We start from the raw sequence: 17630 nt of genomic DNA, 5'->3' as shown, positions 1-17630 counted from the left end.
AAGGCCATGTCCTATTCCACCATGTCTCTTCAGTGAAGAGAAATGGTTGGTGTTACACACCTAGCAGGAAATCCTGCACTGCATCATCCCCTCCAAATACAAGCTAGCACTCGCTGTTAGGCAGTGGGTGTGGTGACAAAAGCCCACAGATGGGTGTGGTGACAAAAGCCCACAGAAGAATGTCAAGGCTGACTGACAAATAATGCAATGTGTCCTGAGCATCTGAAACGCACTGCACAGCACCTTCCACTCTTACTGAAACCAGGAGAATCAAGGCTTGGCATTTTAGTGAAGAAGTTTTACATTGTGCAGGCTGAGGCCCATGAAGCAGGCATGCTGGTCCTGACTGACTAGTTAAAAAGGATGCTTTAAGAGTTGGGGTGTTTACTGTGCCTCTGATCTGCAGGGCAACCCACATCAGTGAGTTTCTGGGCTAGAATGGGTGCAGATTGTCTGCTGATGCCTATTGGATGCAGTTTACCATCTCTGTCCCTGCAGATAGTATCACTTATGTTTTGCAGGGATAGTTTTGACTGGATTTGGCACGAGCTTTCTTTCACACAGGAGTGTTTGTGGAGCCTCTCTCTTCCAGAGGAACAAGGCCTCTTGATCTTGCCATTGTGGCAGCCTGCAAGGTAGAAAGCTGATTTTTCCCGCCCCCCCCCCCCCCCAACTGAACCAGCAAAGTAGGCAAGAGGCTATTCAGGGTACCTTCATGGCAGATACTTCACATGGGTTCTAATGATTCTACACTGGTTGAGGCCACAGTGCATACAAGTTGCATTAGGAATAAAACCTGATGGTTGGAAAGGGATAATGCCTTGTCCTTAGCTGTGGCATACAGGCAGGCAGATCTTGCTTAGCAGCTTTGTCTTAATTTTGCCAGGCTCCTCCTAACATCAGATCCCTGTCCTGCTAACTTTGGTTAGCTCCATTTCTAAAAAAGCACGTACTTTGAATCCACATGGTCGTCATCCCACAATACAGCAACTTGCTCCTTTGTGAGTGGTATAAGGTGAACACCTGTTACCTGTCAAAAAGAGATGTCCATGTAAGAACACGGGGCCCAATAAGTTTGAAGGCCCCACTCTAAATGATCAGAGCTAGCAGATCATGTTTATCCTTAAAAGGGTTGGCCTGGATATTTTGAAGTAAAACAATAAAATACTAAATAAATAAACTAAGTAAAAGTAGATAAAACTTAGTTCCCCATATTTAGAAACCTATGTAAGTATCCTAATACCCTCCCTTACTCCCCCCTGCCCACCAGTTTGAGTTCTCAGCAACTCTCATTGTATTCATTGGAAACTTTTTTAGTAGCTTACTTTCTATAGAGAGGAAATAAAACAGGCCACTTATGCTGCCCAGGATAGCGTTTTGGAACTACATCTTATGCCCTCTTCAACCAAATTCTTGACCCTACCATTCTGCACCTAGTCTTGCAAGTCATTCAGCATTCTCAAATCCTCCCACTAACTCCACAGGAAGTTGAAAGCATCCAGCCCAACTTTGGACATACTCATTATTTAGGCTTGCGCATCAGAAGACACTGATACGGTGTCTGATCCACTATGCTCACTATTCCATAATGTAGCTATAAAAGATGACTACATTGCTTGCTGAAAAGTTTTATTTTTAATCATTTTGCTGTTAGAACTGATAAGATTATAAAGTATTGTCCTTACAGTACACTAAAGTTGCAGATTTTTATTTTTAGTTCAGTTAATATGATCTGCCATCTCTTGTGTGGGGGTTTATACTGGAATGCAATTCATGGAATCTAGCTATCAAATGAAGTTGGTCTCCCTGCTTTTAAATAAGCCTTCTGTGCGGCCTTTAAAAAAGTATATGGTGATAAAATAGAACTTGAATATTTGCAGGGCTAGGTTGCATGCTCACTGTAAATATGAGGATTTATGAACTACGGAATTGTAGAACCACAGCAAATAGCTGTTTAAGACCACTGAGATGCTCCAATTGTTTGCTGTGGCTCTTCAAAGGACACTGCTTCTCAAATCAGTTCTGTAGGACCAACTATGAATGACTTGGGTTTCACTATACATCGTACCCATCAGTAACTAACATCTCCAATGAGATGCCAATAGACAGTATGGGACCAGTTTCTAACTTGGCCACATAGCAATGAAACATGATACATACTTGGTTGGGAACAGAGCGAGGTCTTGCACAAACATGGATCAAGAAGACAGATGGAATGGGGAGTTCCTTTTTCAAGAGCAGGTGGCCATCTTCAGGAAACGGGAATGGTCCTGTCACTGCTGGGTCCTGCAAAGTGAAATGGAAGTGTAAAGAAAAGAGATGAGTCTTCGTAGCTATTTATTATGGTAGAAATGTCTTCGCCTTTGTCTAGGCCACGAGTGGCCAACCTGTAGCATATATGTCTCCAGTGCCACGGGCAGCTGCCGTGTGTGGCATGCAAGCCCCAAGTGCTCAGTAAAGGGAGATGCTGGAGGCAGGAAGCACAATGCTCCATGGGGCACAGTGGGGGTTAAGACATTGCTGCAAGTGCAGGTGTCAGCTGCCACCACCAAAAGCCAGATTAGTCCTTCCCAGGCCCTGCAGCTGACACTGAATTCAAGGCTTTGGGTTCTTGCTGCACCAGTTGTGGAGCCCTAGAAGGGTTAGCCATTCAGGACTTCTGGCAGATCTAGAATGAATGGCTGACAGCAGAAGAGAGCGAAATCTGCAAAGACGTCATCCTATAAGTTTAAATGTCTCTCTATGGTGGCTGGAGAGCTGCAAAGAGGAAGCTTGAGACATGAGTGTATGTCAGTTTGCCCTGCATTTTATTTTTCCCCCTTGTCAGCATTACAGTTTTTTGGATTTAATAATCCCACGTGCAACCTCCTTCAACCTTTTCAGCTCTTTAGCTGCTACTATAAATGCCAATGTCTTGACCCACCATATACATCATACCTCAGCATCCCTTAGTTGTTGGAACTGCTTTACAGAAGGAAAGTCGGGGCTTCCTAGTTTCTTCCATTCCAAATAGGGATTGGTAAGATTGTTGTCTAGATAGTGTGTCACATACACAAGCTCTTTAGAGACACAAAAGAAATGCATAAAGCTCCAGATCCAGATCTGAAGACCAAAGGGTAAATGTTTTTAAAAAACAAATAAGCCCCAAGTTAGAAAGTGACTTAATAAACTGAGTTTCTCTGAAAGTCAATGAGACCTAGCATAAGATTTTCACAAAGGCTTAAGATGAAAAATTCTAAAACAGTGTGCTTAAAGTTATACTCCTACATAATAATAAAAAAAAAAGGTTTGTTTTGTTTTTGTTTGTTTTGTTTTTACAGGGACTGAACACTGAGAGATCCTGTTGGAGCCAATACCAGGAAATCCCATAAAATGTGTAATATTTAACCTGAAGGGAACATGCTGCTTTTAAAGCAGAGGCTTGCAGCCTTTGTAGACTCGTCTAATCTCTCATTAGACTCAAGGCACCCCTTGGAAAATGCCAGCTCTTAGTTTTTCACTTGTTTTTTTTACTACAAAAAAAGAATAACCAGTTCTGTTACAAGGAGTTCAAAAAAACCCCAATAGGTCAAATGTTTTTAACGCTAGGGATTCCTATTTGAAATCTCTGGATTTATCTTGTGAATAATGTTTGTACACCTAACAGTGCTAGTACCTGTGGCACCTTTGAAAGGATCTCAAGGCATTCCAGGGTGCCATGGCACTGGCTGAGAATCACTGTTCTAAAGGGTGCAGGTGCAGTGGAGTTTCTGAAAGGATGGCATCCACAGTAGACATTAATGGGTGGAGACAACTCTAGGAATGGAATCCAAACTCTTTTCTCATGTGGACATATTACAGACCAGAAAATCGGGGCTTGCCAGGCATGGTTTTTAGTCACAAGCAAAATTTCCATGGGCATGTACAAATGAGTGTTGTTACTTCAATCAGGAAGTTTAAAACCCAAAAAACATTCAGTGCAAACTTACTGCTGGAGATCCATGACACAAAATGCTAAGCACTGTGTTTACCTGCACATTTGGGGAACTGGGTCATGTTCAGTGTTACAGCACTGATATTCAATGATGTACGGTTATCATCACTAGCATAAATCAGTATGGCAGCTTGCCAGCTATCTGAAGATGGTAGCTCAGCAGGGGTATGTAGAGTGGCTAGTACTCCAACGGTGTTGTTGTTACCATTTTCGCCTTTGCTGTTGTATACATCTGCAAAAATTTGTGTTTCCCCTGAAAAAGTAGAAATACACTTTTACCACAAAGCTAATTAGACCAGTGTCTGACACATGAGAAGGTGAAACATGTAACTAACTGTCTGTGTTGGACTACAGGTTACTTAATGACACCAGCATAACGTTGGAGTAGCACTAGTTAAATCAACATACTTACATCACTGTAACTGAAAGCAGTCCTTTATTTTGCAAAACACTCTAGCATGGCATGGATCTCATTTTACTCTGATTATCAAGTACCTAGCAGTGTGGGCCTCCCAGTTGCTTTTCTTTCAGGCACTGCTGGGCTGCAAGTGTTTTAATGACAGTTTGCATCACTGGGATTTCAGCATATGTGATTCAAGGTCAACATAAACACACTTGATGAGGCTTAGAAGAATTTAGAGATGCATTAAAAAGAAATGAAAATCTTAACCAGACAGTGACCAAAGGCCTTTCCAATCCACAAATGGGAAAAGGAAGATAGTAACTGAGGTGGCATATGGAGGTTTAAATAGATATAAGAAGATTTTGACTGTGCTGAAGGGAAAATAGACTAGAAACACGCCAATATCAAAGTTATTTGTCTCCAATTGGAAGTGGTGGAAACTCTATTCTTTGCGAGACTGACCAACTAGTGAATTTAGAGCTAGGAAGAGTCTTAGAACAGATGACCTGATGGAGTTCATGCATCTAATTTTAATGAGAATAGGACCTGGAATAAGTGACTTCTTTCTAAACACACATTTACCATACCTAACAATGCCAGAAGGCCCATTGCAGTCAACACAGGCTTCCTCACCATCTGGACATGTGGTGGTTTTGTGTTGTTCATTTGAAATCGTGCAGTTAGTGTCCTCTGGGTAAAGTAATGGGGGTAGTAGTTCATGAAGGCATTATCATTACTCAGCAAGGTATAGTTAATAGTGTTGTTGGCCTTGGAAATGAGCAGGTTTTGATGTTGGATGATTATCTGCAGTGATGGAGAAGATGACATTTCTTCTTTAAAAAAATTAATATTTTTTCTGATTACTTAACTGAAAAGCTAATGAAGTTCCTATTTTCTACTGAACACTGGATATAGAATGTATAGTTTTGAAGCTACTGGATCATTTCCTTGTGGGATCAATTTAACTTGCTATTATACACTGGAAACAGCGAAAGCACTCTTGCCTCTTTTTACTATTTTGGTGAAGCTACCTATGGGGAAGTAGTTTAATTCATGAGCAGCTCAAGTGTATGCAAGGTGAACAGAGGAACTTGCAATGTATGTGCAACAAAAGCAACAGCACACAACATTTTGGCTTCTAAATTCATGAAGGTCTTAGAGTGGCTTTGGGTTATGTAAGACCTGGCTAAAATTAAGTCATTAGTAGGATTGCAGCAATACATCTAATCAGATGTAAAGGATTAAACCTACATATGAGGACAGAAGCAGAGCAGCAGGTTCCTTGTAAGAACATAAAGCTCTGCACAGAGGAAGAGTTTTATAAACATGCCATGCAAGGAGGAAGATGCAGGCATTGTTAGCTGGAGGTCAGTACAGATAGCTGTAGCAGATTTCTGAAGAGTTTTGTGATCTATTATATTTACAGTGAAAATTTACACGTACTATCACAAAGTGTAGAGTTCAGGGAGGATGGAAACGAGAATACTTAAGAATACATTAATGGACTTCTAATTCTATTCATTATAAACAGTTCAAAGGACTGGACTAGCAGTCTGGATTTATACCAGGCGAGTACATCCTCCTCCTCCCAACAGGACTACTGTTTTGATTTTTATGGAATTACTTTGAATTTGTTCCAGTGTCGTAGCATACAGGTTTTAGCCCCTGGTTTCTGTTCCTTGTTGAGTGACATTAGGCACTTCTACACATGCTATTAATGCACTGAAAGCTTACTGCACAATAAAATACCATGCAGCAAGCTTTTGCTGGGAGTGTGTCTACACATGTGCCCGTTGGGAGCAAATCTGCTCCTGGTAAGAGCAGTTCAGTGCAGGGCTACTCTGCTTTGCTCTGCTCCCCTACAGCAGCCAGAGCAAACTCCAAGCTCCCCTGGGTGCCAGCCCTGGGCTGGCAGGGGGCACCAGGGTCAGGCCTGGGCTCTGGGGGAAGCTGTCCTGCCTCTGGGGCAACTGTCTCCCAGCCCTGCACCCCTGACCTGGGCAGCTGCCTGCTGCCCAGCCCCTGCTCCAAGATAGGAGCAAGGGCTGGGACATGGCCCCCACTCTGACTCGGGGCAGGGGACAAGGCAGCAGGCAGTTATTGGGGCAGGGGATGGCCCCAGTCCAATCTTGGAGTGGGGGCTGGGCAGCAGGCAACTGCCAGGGGTAGGGAGTGGGATCCCACCCTCTGCTTCAGTCAGCCAATCAGAGCAGGGGACTGGGAAGCAAGCAGCTGTCCAGGAAGGGGACAATTCTCTTGCTCCCTGCTGCCTGGGCTGACGGAGCAATTTGCAGTAAATGCTGCGCACATATAAATGGTAATGCTTTACTGTGCAGTAGATTAGTCTACTGTGCAGTAAAGCACATCATGTAGATGTGCCCTCACTCATGCAGTGCTTCATTTTATTCTTTTGTAAAATGATGAAGAATGCAACAAGGAGTTGGATCAAAGATATAGGCCAGAACAGAATTTGGTGAAGTCTTGAAGGCAGATACCCTAGAATTTGAAGTGTAGGACTTTGACTTCAAAATCAGAACTGTAAAACATTGGCATTCAATCTTCTGGAATGAACCATGGGCTGGACGACTAGCATGGGGTTGGCTGAGAGCCTGGATCACGTGTGGGGTCAGTACATGAAATTGATCTATGGCCTTGATCCTGCACTGGCCTGATTCAGTTGTATGTTAGCCTAATCCAGCCATGCACTGATAATATGGTCCTGCATGCCACATTATATCTGGCTTGCAGGGCTCCCCATAGATCCAGAAATTGGAAGCAACTATTTATTTATTTATTATTCTTCAAATAATTATTTGAATAATTATATTTTCATTTCAAATCATTAATATTTATTTGAATCCAAGTCGACCTTGAATTTACGATTAACCCCCAAGAAAAAAATTCTAGAAATAAAATTTTTATAAATTTATTACTGGCAGGCTCCATCCATGTTCTAATTTAGGGCAGTGAGCATGGCCACAGCCCAGCACCCGTAGTAGCTGTGAGGGTTATGTGCTGCTGCTATGGGGCGGGGCTGAGGTTATACTCAGTGTCCCAGGCTGCAGTGTGGACAGTCTGCTGGCTGAAGTAAGAGTAAGGGGGCAGGGAGAGAGGCTGATGCGGGGAGCAGTGACTTTGTGGGTGGGGAGCAGGGTGCTGGGGGGAAGAGGCTGCAGGATGGAGATGCCAGGGTACAAAGGCAGTGTGAGTTGGGGGGCCAGGCAGCAGCTGCAGCTATGGTCCCAATGCTGGGTAGGGGCTGAAGCCTGAGCCACAGCTGCCCCTCCCCCCCGAGATGGGTGCCGGCAGCACTGAGAGAAGTCACATCCCCAATGCTGCTGGCACTTCTGGTTTTGCCAATGGTGCTGTGATAGACTGCTGGGGGACACCCTCCTCTCCCTCAGTCATCAATCAGGTGCTGGGGGACACCCCTCCCCCGGTTGGCAATAGGCTGCTGTCACCCATGCATCCAGGACATTTTTATTTAATATGTAGTCACTTGAATGACTGCTAACCTCCAAGTGGGCTTGCCTGAATAAAGAGTGAAATATAAGTAAGAGCCTCATGACTAGGTCTGTAAATTTTCCCTGCAGCCTATGTATTGTATATATTGTACCTAGGTTATAAAATTTTTTAGATCCCACTACCTCTTCAGATTGGCTTTGCTTAGAAATGACTTGGGCTGTGAGTTACCTTCACCACCATGGCAGCATAGGTCACATCAGCTCTCCATGTTTGCGGAACTGACCATCCCACCATTGGGTCTGCTTCATCATTGTAGATGGGAATAGAAGTGAAATTTGGGAAGATCTGCTGAATTTGCTCAAGAACTTCTGTTTCTTCTTGCAAGATCTGAAGCGAACTCCCAGCTCCCTGTAATAACAGGAATATACTGTCATGCAAAGTGAGTAAACAACAAAGATAGTACCTGTGTCATGCAGCAGGTCACTAGCCAGGGTTGTCAACTGTCAGTAAATTCATTCACTGTCACTAAAAAATCAGGTTAAAACGGCTGTCAGTGGGCACATCTACACGTGCCTTAATGTGCCATAATTACAATGCATTAAATTTAGTACCTCTAATAACAGGTACTAACTTAATGTGCTGTAATTGATGCTACTGCGCAATGGTGCCAACGCACGTTTTTGTGACACTAATACACAGTACACTAATTCTACTGCACATTAGCACATTACCATGGTTTTTGCCTGCCACATTAATGTGCAGTAGAATCAGTCTACTGAGCTTTTAGTATCTCATGTAGATATGCCTAGAAAAATATCTTTAGGTGTCAGTAAAAATACTAAGCAGCTGCAGCTTGACTGCAGCTCTGATAGAGCATAGCAGTGCCACCTGGTGTTTGACTGGGAGCACAGCTTCCTGCGGAGAATATTCTCTCAACCATATGTTGCTGCTGCTGCTGCATCCCAGGCTGCCTGGAATACTGCTGTGTCAGAGCTAGGCTTCTTTGGGGGTCTGTACCAGGACAAGTGAAAGACATGGTAAGTGACAGGGGTAAGGCTGGTGAGGGGGGAAACAGGGTGCAGGGGGGATTATCAGGTTGTGGGGGTGAGTAGAGGACCCCTGGGGGTGTGCAGCACAGTGTAAAACCATTGTTACAGTCAACCAGGTTTGCCAACCCAATAATTTTTTTTACTGAAAACTTTTTACTAACATCCAAACTTTTTTTTTACTTTTAAGTCTGTTTGACATTAAACCCCTAAATTTGACCCTGGCCCTTCTAACTGGCAGCAGGGCAGAGCCTAACAGAAGAGGTAAATTTACACTATGTAAAACATACCAGTAAAAGCATGTGTCAGTTAAAAAGTATGGCTATTAGTAAAAGGCTTGCAGATTATCGTTATTTTTTTCTTGGGTTGGTAACCGTGTCCCTGGATCATCCAAGTACTTGTGTCTTTGACAAATTTAATACTTCTATACTTCCTTCTGAAGCACAAAGTTTGAATGAGCTGTTTTGTTTCAAATGGCAAAATTCTGTATTTCCCCTAGCCCCACTCTCTATCTGTGAAAAAATGGGACAAAAAGTTATTATTAGGTGGATACCAGATATAAAAACACTTAAATTTTAGGCTAAGTTTTTCATTAGGATATCTTTAAAAGGCCTTCTTAAAATCACAATGACTGTGTTCCCCTGTATAGGTAGAGTAATGTTCCAAAAGCCAACTTTAGAAACCACAGTACCAGAGAATGCCTAGGAAACCTCAGGATTAAATTGTCAATAAACACTCTTCTGAGCTGACCTTCTTGTGGAGGGATATGTAGTCCAACCTCACACCAGTCTCTCCTGTGAAGAAGTTGGTTCCATTGTAACAGTGATATAAAAGACTCCAGCACATGGGTGACTTTGGGAACGGGTGAAAGGAGTCTCCTGGCCCTCCAAATTTCAGTAGAGAACTAGCTTCTCTTAACCCTTCCGAGGAAGCATCATAATAATTGAGAAACCCTAGAATTAAAGCGGATACATATGCAGTACATGGCTACAACTTACAGTGGTGGCTTGATTAAAACTAGTGGAGAATACTGTAAATCTTATTACTATGCTGATAATTAGCAAATGTATTCAAGTAAGTGCACAAAGTGTTTTTGAAACTGCCTCTCTCCCTCTTCTTCCTCCATGAAGATCATAACAGGAAACTACAGGTCCAAAGCTTCAGATTTATGAAGTCTCCAGAAAAAGAAACTCATCAACAGGCATCTGCCTGAAAAGGCTCCCAGGACACACACAAATCAAACAGAAAACCACATAGCATAACTTTAGGTTGTAACCAAACAGAGGGCACGCCTACATGTGCAATTTAATGCACAGTAGCCTATTTTACTGTGCATTAAAGTGTCACACAAAAAATGTGTGATTATACTACTGCACAGTAAAATAGGCTACTGCATATTAAGCATCACTTAAAAACCATGCACATCAGTTCAAGGTTCCCTCTAAGGTGCGCGCGTGTGGCAGTGCACAACTAAAAGTCTGGCCACGCATAGCCTTTGCAAGGCCGTGCACCGGGAGAGGAGCTTAAGGTAAGCTCCGAGGTGAGGCAAGGCAGGGCGAGGGCCTGGCATGGGCTCCGCTGGCTCTAGGGAACTGCTCTTCTCCCCCGCATCACCTCAGGGAGCAAGGAGGCACATGGCGTCAGGGCCGGGGAATGGAGCAGTTTCCGGGAGCCGGAAGAGCCTCACTTGGGGCAGGCAGCGGCTTCTCCCCCAGGTGAGACAAGGCAGGGATGGAGGCTGGGGCTGGGGGCTGCCATGGGTTTCACCGGCTCCAGGGAAGTGCTCCACTCCCCAGCCCTGATGCCACGTGACTCCTCGCTCCCCAAGGCGAAGCAGGGGAATGGAGCAGTTTCCCCGGAGCCGGCAGAGCCCTGGCCCCAGCCTCTGGCCCCCTTCGGTAAGTGTCCCGCTCACAGACTGAAGTGGTGCGCTCATGGACCGCTACTCCTTAGAGGGAACACTGCATCAGTTACTGTGCATTAAGGCAGCCTAATGTGCATGTATTTAGTACCTCACATTGGAGGTACTAAATTTAATGCACATTAGAAAATATGCCTTAACGCGCACGTAGACGTGACCAGTGTAATCTAATTTGTATTGTTCTTATTTCTGTTTCCTTTTTCTGCATGCTATATCTGCTTCTTCACACAGGTTACTATCCAAACTGCAAATTTACAAGATTCAGGCCAGTGATCATGTGTGTGGATCACAGCCAGGGACAAACCTTTATAAAACAGTATATATACATTTTTATTGTGTTCCTATTTTTTGTCATCCTACCCTGCTTCTTTTCTGCTTCTTCCCAGCACATCATCAATATGAATAAACTAAACAGTAAGAGTTAATAAAAAAACAAACTTACCTTTGACAGTCATTGACACATTATCAAAGTCATGATGATCTGGCTCATTCCAAGTTTCAAAATTCCATTTGGCAACATGTTCCAGACCATATTTTGCTGGAAATAAAACAAGCTTTAAGTACTGCAGTTTCTTACTGCATAATATGTTTCATCTGCGGATAAGTTCCATGAGTATGATACATTCAGATATATACCAAGCACTGGGGACCACTAAATCAGGGTACAGTTTTTGGCCAATAGAAAATCTACTTAAAAAGCTATACTGAACTTTTTGCATAGTTTGGGTCATGCTGAAGCTATTTGTATGTTTGGGTTGAGTCTGCTAATAGTTTTGGTTGGAAGAGAGCATGTCAGGGCTGGGTTCACAGAACTGAAGGAGGGAGACATTGGTTCAAATTCCTACTCTGTGGGCATATCTCCATATGTATATCAGTGCTTAGCAATAAACTCTGGCTCATATCGTGACAGTTTTTTACTCCTAGGCACCCAGGACCACAGCACACTGAGCTAGGTCAGAGCAGCCCCAACTGGCAGGGAATCGGGGCCAGCTTGAAAGTTCAGGGCTGCTCCAGCCAAGCTCAATGTGCTATGGAGGGGCTGGCTAAGGCATTAGGGTGCTTCAGTGTGGGGCTAGCCAGCAGGCTGCCCCCCACATTGAACCACCCTCATGCCTGAGCCAGCCAGGTCAGCATCTACATGTACGCTGCTGGGCATGAAAAAAATTCTACAGCAGGATAGTACTCATATTTAGAAGTACTAACCTGCTGTGGAGATTATTAGTTTCTTGCAGCCTAATTGGGTTGCATGTGTAGATTCTGAGACATTTCTGCACAGCTAATTAAGCAACTCCACAGTAAACATCTTGTGTAGATGCATCCTGTTTGCAAAGACTTGAACCCACTTTTCAGGGAGCATTCTAGTCATCCCTGAGCATGTCTACACAAGACACTGACTGTGCAGTAGCTGAATAATATTGCATAGTAGTGCATCACAGCACTAACGATGCTAATACGCTACTGCGCAGTATTATTAGGCTGAGTAACAGTGTCATTAAAAAGACGTTTGCTGGCACTACTGCACAGGAACCCTGGTTACTGCTCATTTATTACTTGATTATACAAGCACTAAATAAATGCACAGTAACCACTGTGCAGTAGCATCTCGTGTAGATGCACCCACTATAGCCTGTTCTGAGGTAGATCTCCTTCAATCTCTTCTGTTGGAGATCACTTTGCTTGGAACATGGATTACTTAAATATTTGCTGATCCAGAGAAAGAGCTTGTGACTGTATTTGGTGATTAGGTCAGAACATGAACCTAGGTGCTGGAACACCTGGTTTCTACTCCCTGCTCTAATGGAGGTTTAATCATTTATGCAAAGTGGGACACCATCACTGTGACAGATTGAGGGTGGCAGATAGACTGAGGATGTGTCTACATGTGCATTAATGCACCTTTTCTAATGCGCTTTAAATTTAGTACCTCCAATATGAGGTACTAAATTAATGTGCATTAAGCTGCACTAATGTGCAGTAACTTTTTTAGTGAAGCTTTGTGTAGTAGACTACTTTACTGAACATTAACATAGTGTCATGTTTTTTATGTGACTCTTTAATGTGCAATAATATAGTCTACTGCACATTAAAGTGCACGTGTAAACACACCCTGAGAATCCCTGGGTATTGAGACTACAGCCATGACCATAAGATTAATCTACTCCTTCATTTGTTTTGCTTGTTTTCAAGTACGTTAAAAAGTTGGTTTGGATTGAATGGTTTAATTTGACACACACAGAATTTGGGGATTGCATATTTCACTAAGATCCCTTCTCCATGTTCCCCTCAGTTTACTTCATTTCAATCGGAAACATTTTTTTTCTTGTTTGACTGCCAAACCAGAAAAAGAAAGATCTGCACAGCCCTTCGCTCAACCAGCCTGTCATCTTCCAAATGTAATGGATCTACCCCTTGGAGGCTTCTGCACAGTTCCCAATGATTTCAGGGATAGAATGATGCCTGACTCAAAGGGATGAATATGAGTCTCTGTCTAGTACATAGCTTATCTTTCTCTCATTCTTTGGGTATTTTGTTAGTCTTCTTCTGTCAACCAGTACTGCTCCTTCCCATTAACATTTCAATTTTTAAAAAAATGGTATTTTCCTACAAAAAATGTTTGGTGCTACAATGTTCCATGAGCCACTTTAGGCTGTATAAATTGTCCATCCTTCTATGAATCTTCTTTCAGGACCAGGTCTGTGAACTAATGTTGCTCAAACCCCTTCCATTTCTCCAATTGCTACAATGCAGCCTTAAATCGAGCACACATCACAAAACTTTGGAAGCAGGAAGACAGGACTCATTATAGCAAGAAAAATAGGATTTTTTTAAAAGTAACTTACCTATAAATCTCTTAGCCAAAAGTGCAACTAGTTTCTTCCATCTTACCACCTGTTTTTTATCTTCAAAATCTGTGAAGTATCCTGAAGGGCTTCCCATCAGTTCAAATCCTTAAACAAGTACAAAAAGGTCTTATTCTCCATTTTTTATTAACTGAATTTATTTTCCAACATTTATCTGATAGTGACCTTCATGAGACACACAGACTGAGTTACGTAAATTAAGCTTACGTTCCTGATGCCAATTTGAGATTACTCAAAGTTATTACTTGTCAATGAAATTCACAATATTAGGAGTAACCAACTCAGTTTATGATGGGGGCAGGCAATTATTTTGGGCAGAGGGCTGCTGAGTTTCGGCAAGCCATCGAGGGCCGCATGATGGGTAGCCCAGGGCAGATTAATATTCATTTTCTAAATTTTTTAGGGGCCCCACAGGCCGCATAAAAGGACCTGGTTGGCCGCGTCTGGCCCCCAGGCCGCATTTTGCCCAACCCTGGTTTATGAGCTGGAGAGTGACTTAGAGGCATTGGATGCAAGTGCTATTGTGTTCAGGTAAGTGCCAGCAAAATCCATCTGGGAATTTGTCCTCCCTTCTTGGGTGTTTCTTGGTAAACATGGGTTGATTTCATCTTCCAGTTCATAAATCTCAGTTTAATGCCAAAGCACTTAATAAGTAAAATAGAAGGTTTTTCACTTGTTACTTTCTCAACATTTGCTGCACAGATTTTGTATTTAAGCTAATAGGAGTTAAATATCAGTAAAATAAAACACATTTTGTTTCAAAATCACCTTTGGTAAAATTCACTTACAGTTCTGTCTGATGATTGCACAGTTTGGTCCAACATTAATAGTTGATGGATAAAAGCATCTTACCAGGAACAAGTTTGTTTGTCCACAGAAGATCCATAAAATTATCCAGATTGGTGAAATTATAGTGGAGTTTTCCATTTGTCATCCTATAGGCAGTGAAAGGTAAAAATGTGATTACTGGAATACAGACAGCATTTGCCTCCAATATTAGCAAGGCTACATAACTTCAGGATGTGATAACCATGTTTCCTTGACGCATAGGGCTAGGATGTCTCTTCTGCAAGTTTTACATATGAGATTCTCTCTTTTAAAATGGTTGACATCCATAGGATGTAAATATGGCCCTTTTTTGCCCAGTCCATGGTATTTTCATCTCAAATGCAAGAACAACAAAGCTCTGATTAGAGATTGCTGGCCTTGTCTCCATGTTTTCATCTAGAGCATCTGTTGTTTGGCTCTCCAATCTCTTTCTGACATACCAGGTAGAACTTACAGAAACTTTTTCCTCCTCACTTGCTTTCTCTCAGCGCCTAATTGCTTGTGGTCCCCTCCTTACATGATACGGAGATCTGCCTGATTTAATTAATTAATCCTCATGATTTTATCTTTTGCTGTTCTTACTTCAGTTAACTCTTTGCTTTGGCCACATCTAAAGATTGGCCTTTTTATATGCTGGGTAAATGAGACCATATATTCTGAATGTATAGATATGAAAACATCTACTCTAATTTTTTTCAAATGTTAACATCCTTAAATATTCTCTGTGCTCCAAAAATTTAGTAGAAAAGGCATTTACATTTTCAGCTGAACCTCTGTCTAGACTCCATGAGTATACAAATGTGCATTCATTTCCTGATACAAACCTGTGCCAGCATCCACATTTGAACGCTTATATACAAGGATCATGATCAGCTCCACAAAAACCATTTTGTCAAAAGTGGAAAATAATAATCTACTGTAACAAAATTCTGCAAATGTAATTTGTTGTACACTGAAATAAAACCTGTGTAAGTGTACAGATATATTCCAAGCATACTCATGCTAACTAGCTAATTAACCTGGTAGCTTATTAACCACTTATCAGTATACAGTGTATACTGATAAGTGGTTAATAAGCAGTGTAATGCATAGAAGGGCAAGGTAAAAATTGTGTGACAGAGACTCCAACAATGAGTGCTTTAAGTCATGGCAGGGTGGACAAAACTTCTGACTCTGCCTTTACTACTGCTGTTTATCACACTGTCTTTGCTCCCTTTCCCATCCTATGCACAGATCAGGCCTACGCAAATGAATTCTTTCTTGTGGATCTTCCCCAGGCCTAGGTTTGAATAGAAAGCCTATTGTTTTATCATCTTGGAGCTATGCCTGAACTAAAAAGGAGATGATTAAACTGCCTAGAGGAGAAAGAGGTGCTGGTGACTGAAGCGCCAATAAGATTGGCAGCTTGTCTCTGAATTGCTGTTCAGAGCAGAGCTTTGATGTGGGAGGCAGAACGAATATGAATGAACTGAATCCACTCCTCGTCCCACATCAAGGTCCCGTGAAGGATGGGAATCGGATTCTGTTCATTCAGACTCAGCTCCTTCATATTTGCTCCTCATCACATATCAAGTTCCCGGAAAGGACCTGAATGAGACTAAACTGATTTGGGTCCTTCCTGGGACTTTGATGCAAATCAGAATGAACTGAATGCGAATAAACTGAATTCAATTCAGATCCGGTCCTTGTCCCGCATCAAGGTACCAGGAAGGATCCAAATTTGATTCGGTTCATTTGCACTCACATCATTCAAATTCACTCCTCATCGTGCACCAAGGCCCAGCGAAGAATCCAAAGGAGCTGAATCCGATTTAGATCCTTTGCAGGCCCTGGATGTAGAGTGAACCCAAAGGAGCTGGACTTGGGCCGTAAAGAGGTGGTGCCCCTGGGCAGAAGCAGGGAAATGCAGTGCTGCCCATGTCAATGCATGGGGAGGTGGGCCTGGTGCTGGCAGGAATCATTTGAGAAGGGGAAAAGAGCTGCCGCCAGGCCTGGCCCCAGCAAGATCCTGGGAGATGAGGGGCTGCAGGGAGGCCTCACAGGCCTCATACAGCAATGCCCTCCTCCCTCCCTCCCAGGCCTTTAGAGGCACCATGTTAGGCTCTGTAAGGCCAGAGGCTGACGGAAAGAGTGGGGCCAAGGATTCGAGGGCCCAGCACACATCAGGGATGCATGAATGCAAGGCAAGCCACTGCCTACCTGCTTTTGCTTTTTTGCTTTTTTTTTTTGTTGTTGTTAATTACTCCTGGGGCCTGGGAGAGAGTCCATATTCCTTTGATGCCTTGCCAGAGCCGAGAGGCCAGAAGCTCTTGGGGACTCCGGGAGTAGAAGACTGTATTGTGGCAGGGCCAGCAGGCCTGTCCAACCAAGGGAAATGGTCTCAGGGAGCGAGACCATTTCCCGACAGTCTTTGAGTTGTGCAGGCCAAGCATGATAGAGAGTAACTGGCCATTCACCAGCGAACCCATGGCCACTGCACAAGCAAACCAACCCAGCTGGAACCCCCAGATAGCCCAATTGGGATGATGTGACACACCAGAACATGGAAGAGCCCAGATCATTGACTATGTGGCTAGAGATCATCAGGCTGGTGCATGGAAGGGGTGTAGGAGAGGCAGAGCCCCAAGGGCTATCCATATGGAGCGCCTCAGAGTGAGTCCAGGTCAAACGCAAGCCTCTCACATCTACCCATAAGAACAAGACATGGCGGGCAAGCAACAGGGGCTTCCCTTCGGAGATGGTGCCTGGTGGACGATAGTGCTGGGAAAGCTAAAGTCCAAGCAAAGAACACCAGGCCCAGGAGCAGCTGCTCAAGCTTAGATTGGCACACCATGGACCAGATCTGGCCCACGGACCAACCTGGTACCTTTCATCCAGGCTGCGGGTTGAAAAGGTTGGGCACCACTGGTGTAAACAGGGACCATACCTTTGGCTTCAATACAATAGCATCCTTTCACATAAGGTTGCATTTTGACCCTTTGCATTAAAATACCCCTGTCATCATGGCTGCTGATGAGTTTCTACAACAAAGAACAAATATAGAATTTCTTTCAAAGACAACAGCTTTTAGAAATGCATTTGGAAGAAGGATTTTTTAATGGCTATATCAGCATTTTCGAAACAGAGCTGAATT

At 43.3% G+C, this 17630-nt stretch overlaps 1 protein-coding gene across 4 annotated transcripts in view; it reads right to left on the bottom strand.

The window, feature by feature from the left end:
* IDUA (alpha-L-iduronidase) overlaps nt 1-17630 on the bottom strand; it is a 90873-nt gene that overhangs the window by 10458 nt on the left and 62785 nt on the right. For 3 of the 4 annotated variants that reach the window (XM_006259258.4, XM_019490710.2, XM_019490711.2), the window contains 10 exons: nt 14522-14604; nt 13649-13756; nt 11251-11346; nt 9638-9840; nt 8070-8249; nt 4964-5180; nt 4011-4226; nt 2938-3059; nt 2161-2286; nt 954-1030 (listed from right to left, as the gene is read on the bottom strand). In XM_006259258.4, the coding sequence (XP_006259320.1) occupies nt 954-1030; nt 2161-2286; nt 2938-3059; nt 4011-4226; nt 4964-5180; nt 8070-8249; nt 9638-9840; nt 11251-11346; nt 13649-13756; nt 14522-14604 (1428 nt within the window). Of the gene's footprint in view, nt 1-953; nt 1031-2160; nt 2287-2937; nt 3060-4010; nt 4227-4963; nt 5181-8069; nt 8250-9637; nt 9841-11250; nt 11347-13648; nt 13757-14457; nt 14605-17630 lie in introns of those variants that run through there. The other variant, XM_014596189.3, reaches the window with a different exon arrangement.

Source organism: Alligator mississippiensis, chromosome 3 (assembly GCF_030867095.1).
Source record: "Alligator mississippiensis isolate rAllMis1 chromosome 3, rAllMis1, whole genome shotgun sequence".
NCBI lineage: Eukaryota > Metazoa > Chordata > Crocodylia > Alligatoridae > Alligator > Alligator mississippiensis.
The sequence above is the reverse complement of the archived record's forward strand: the minus strand, read 5'-3'. Positions and strand labels throughout refer to the sequence as shown.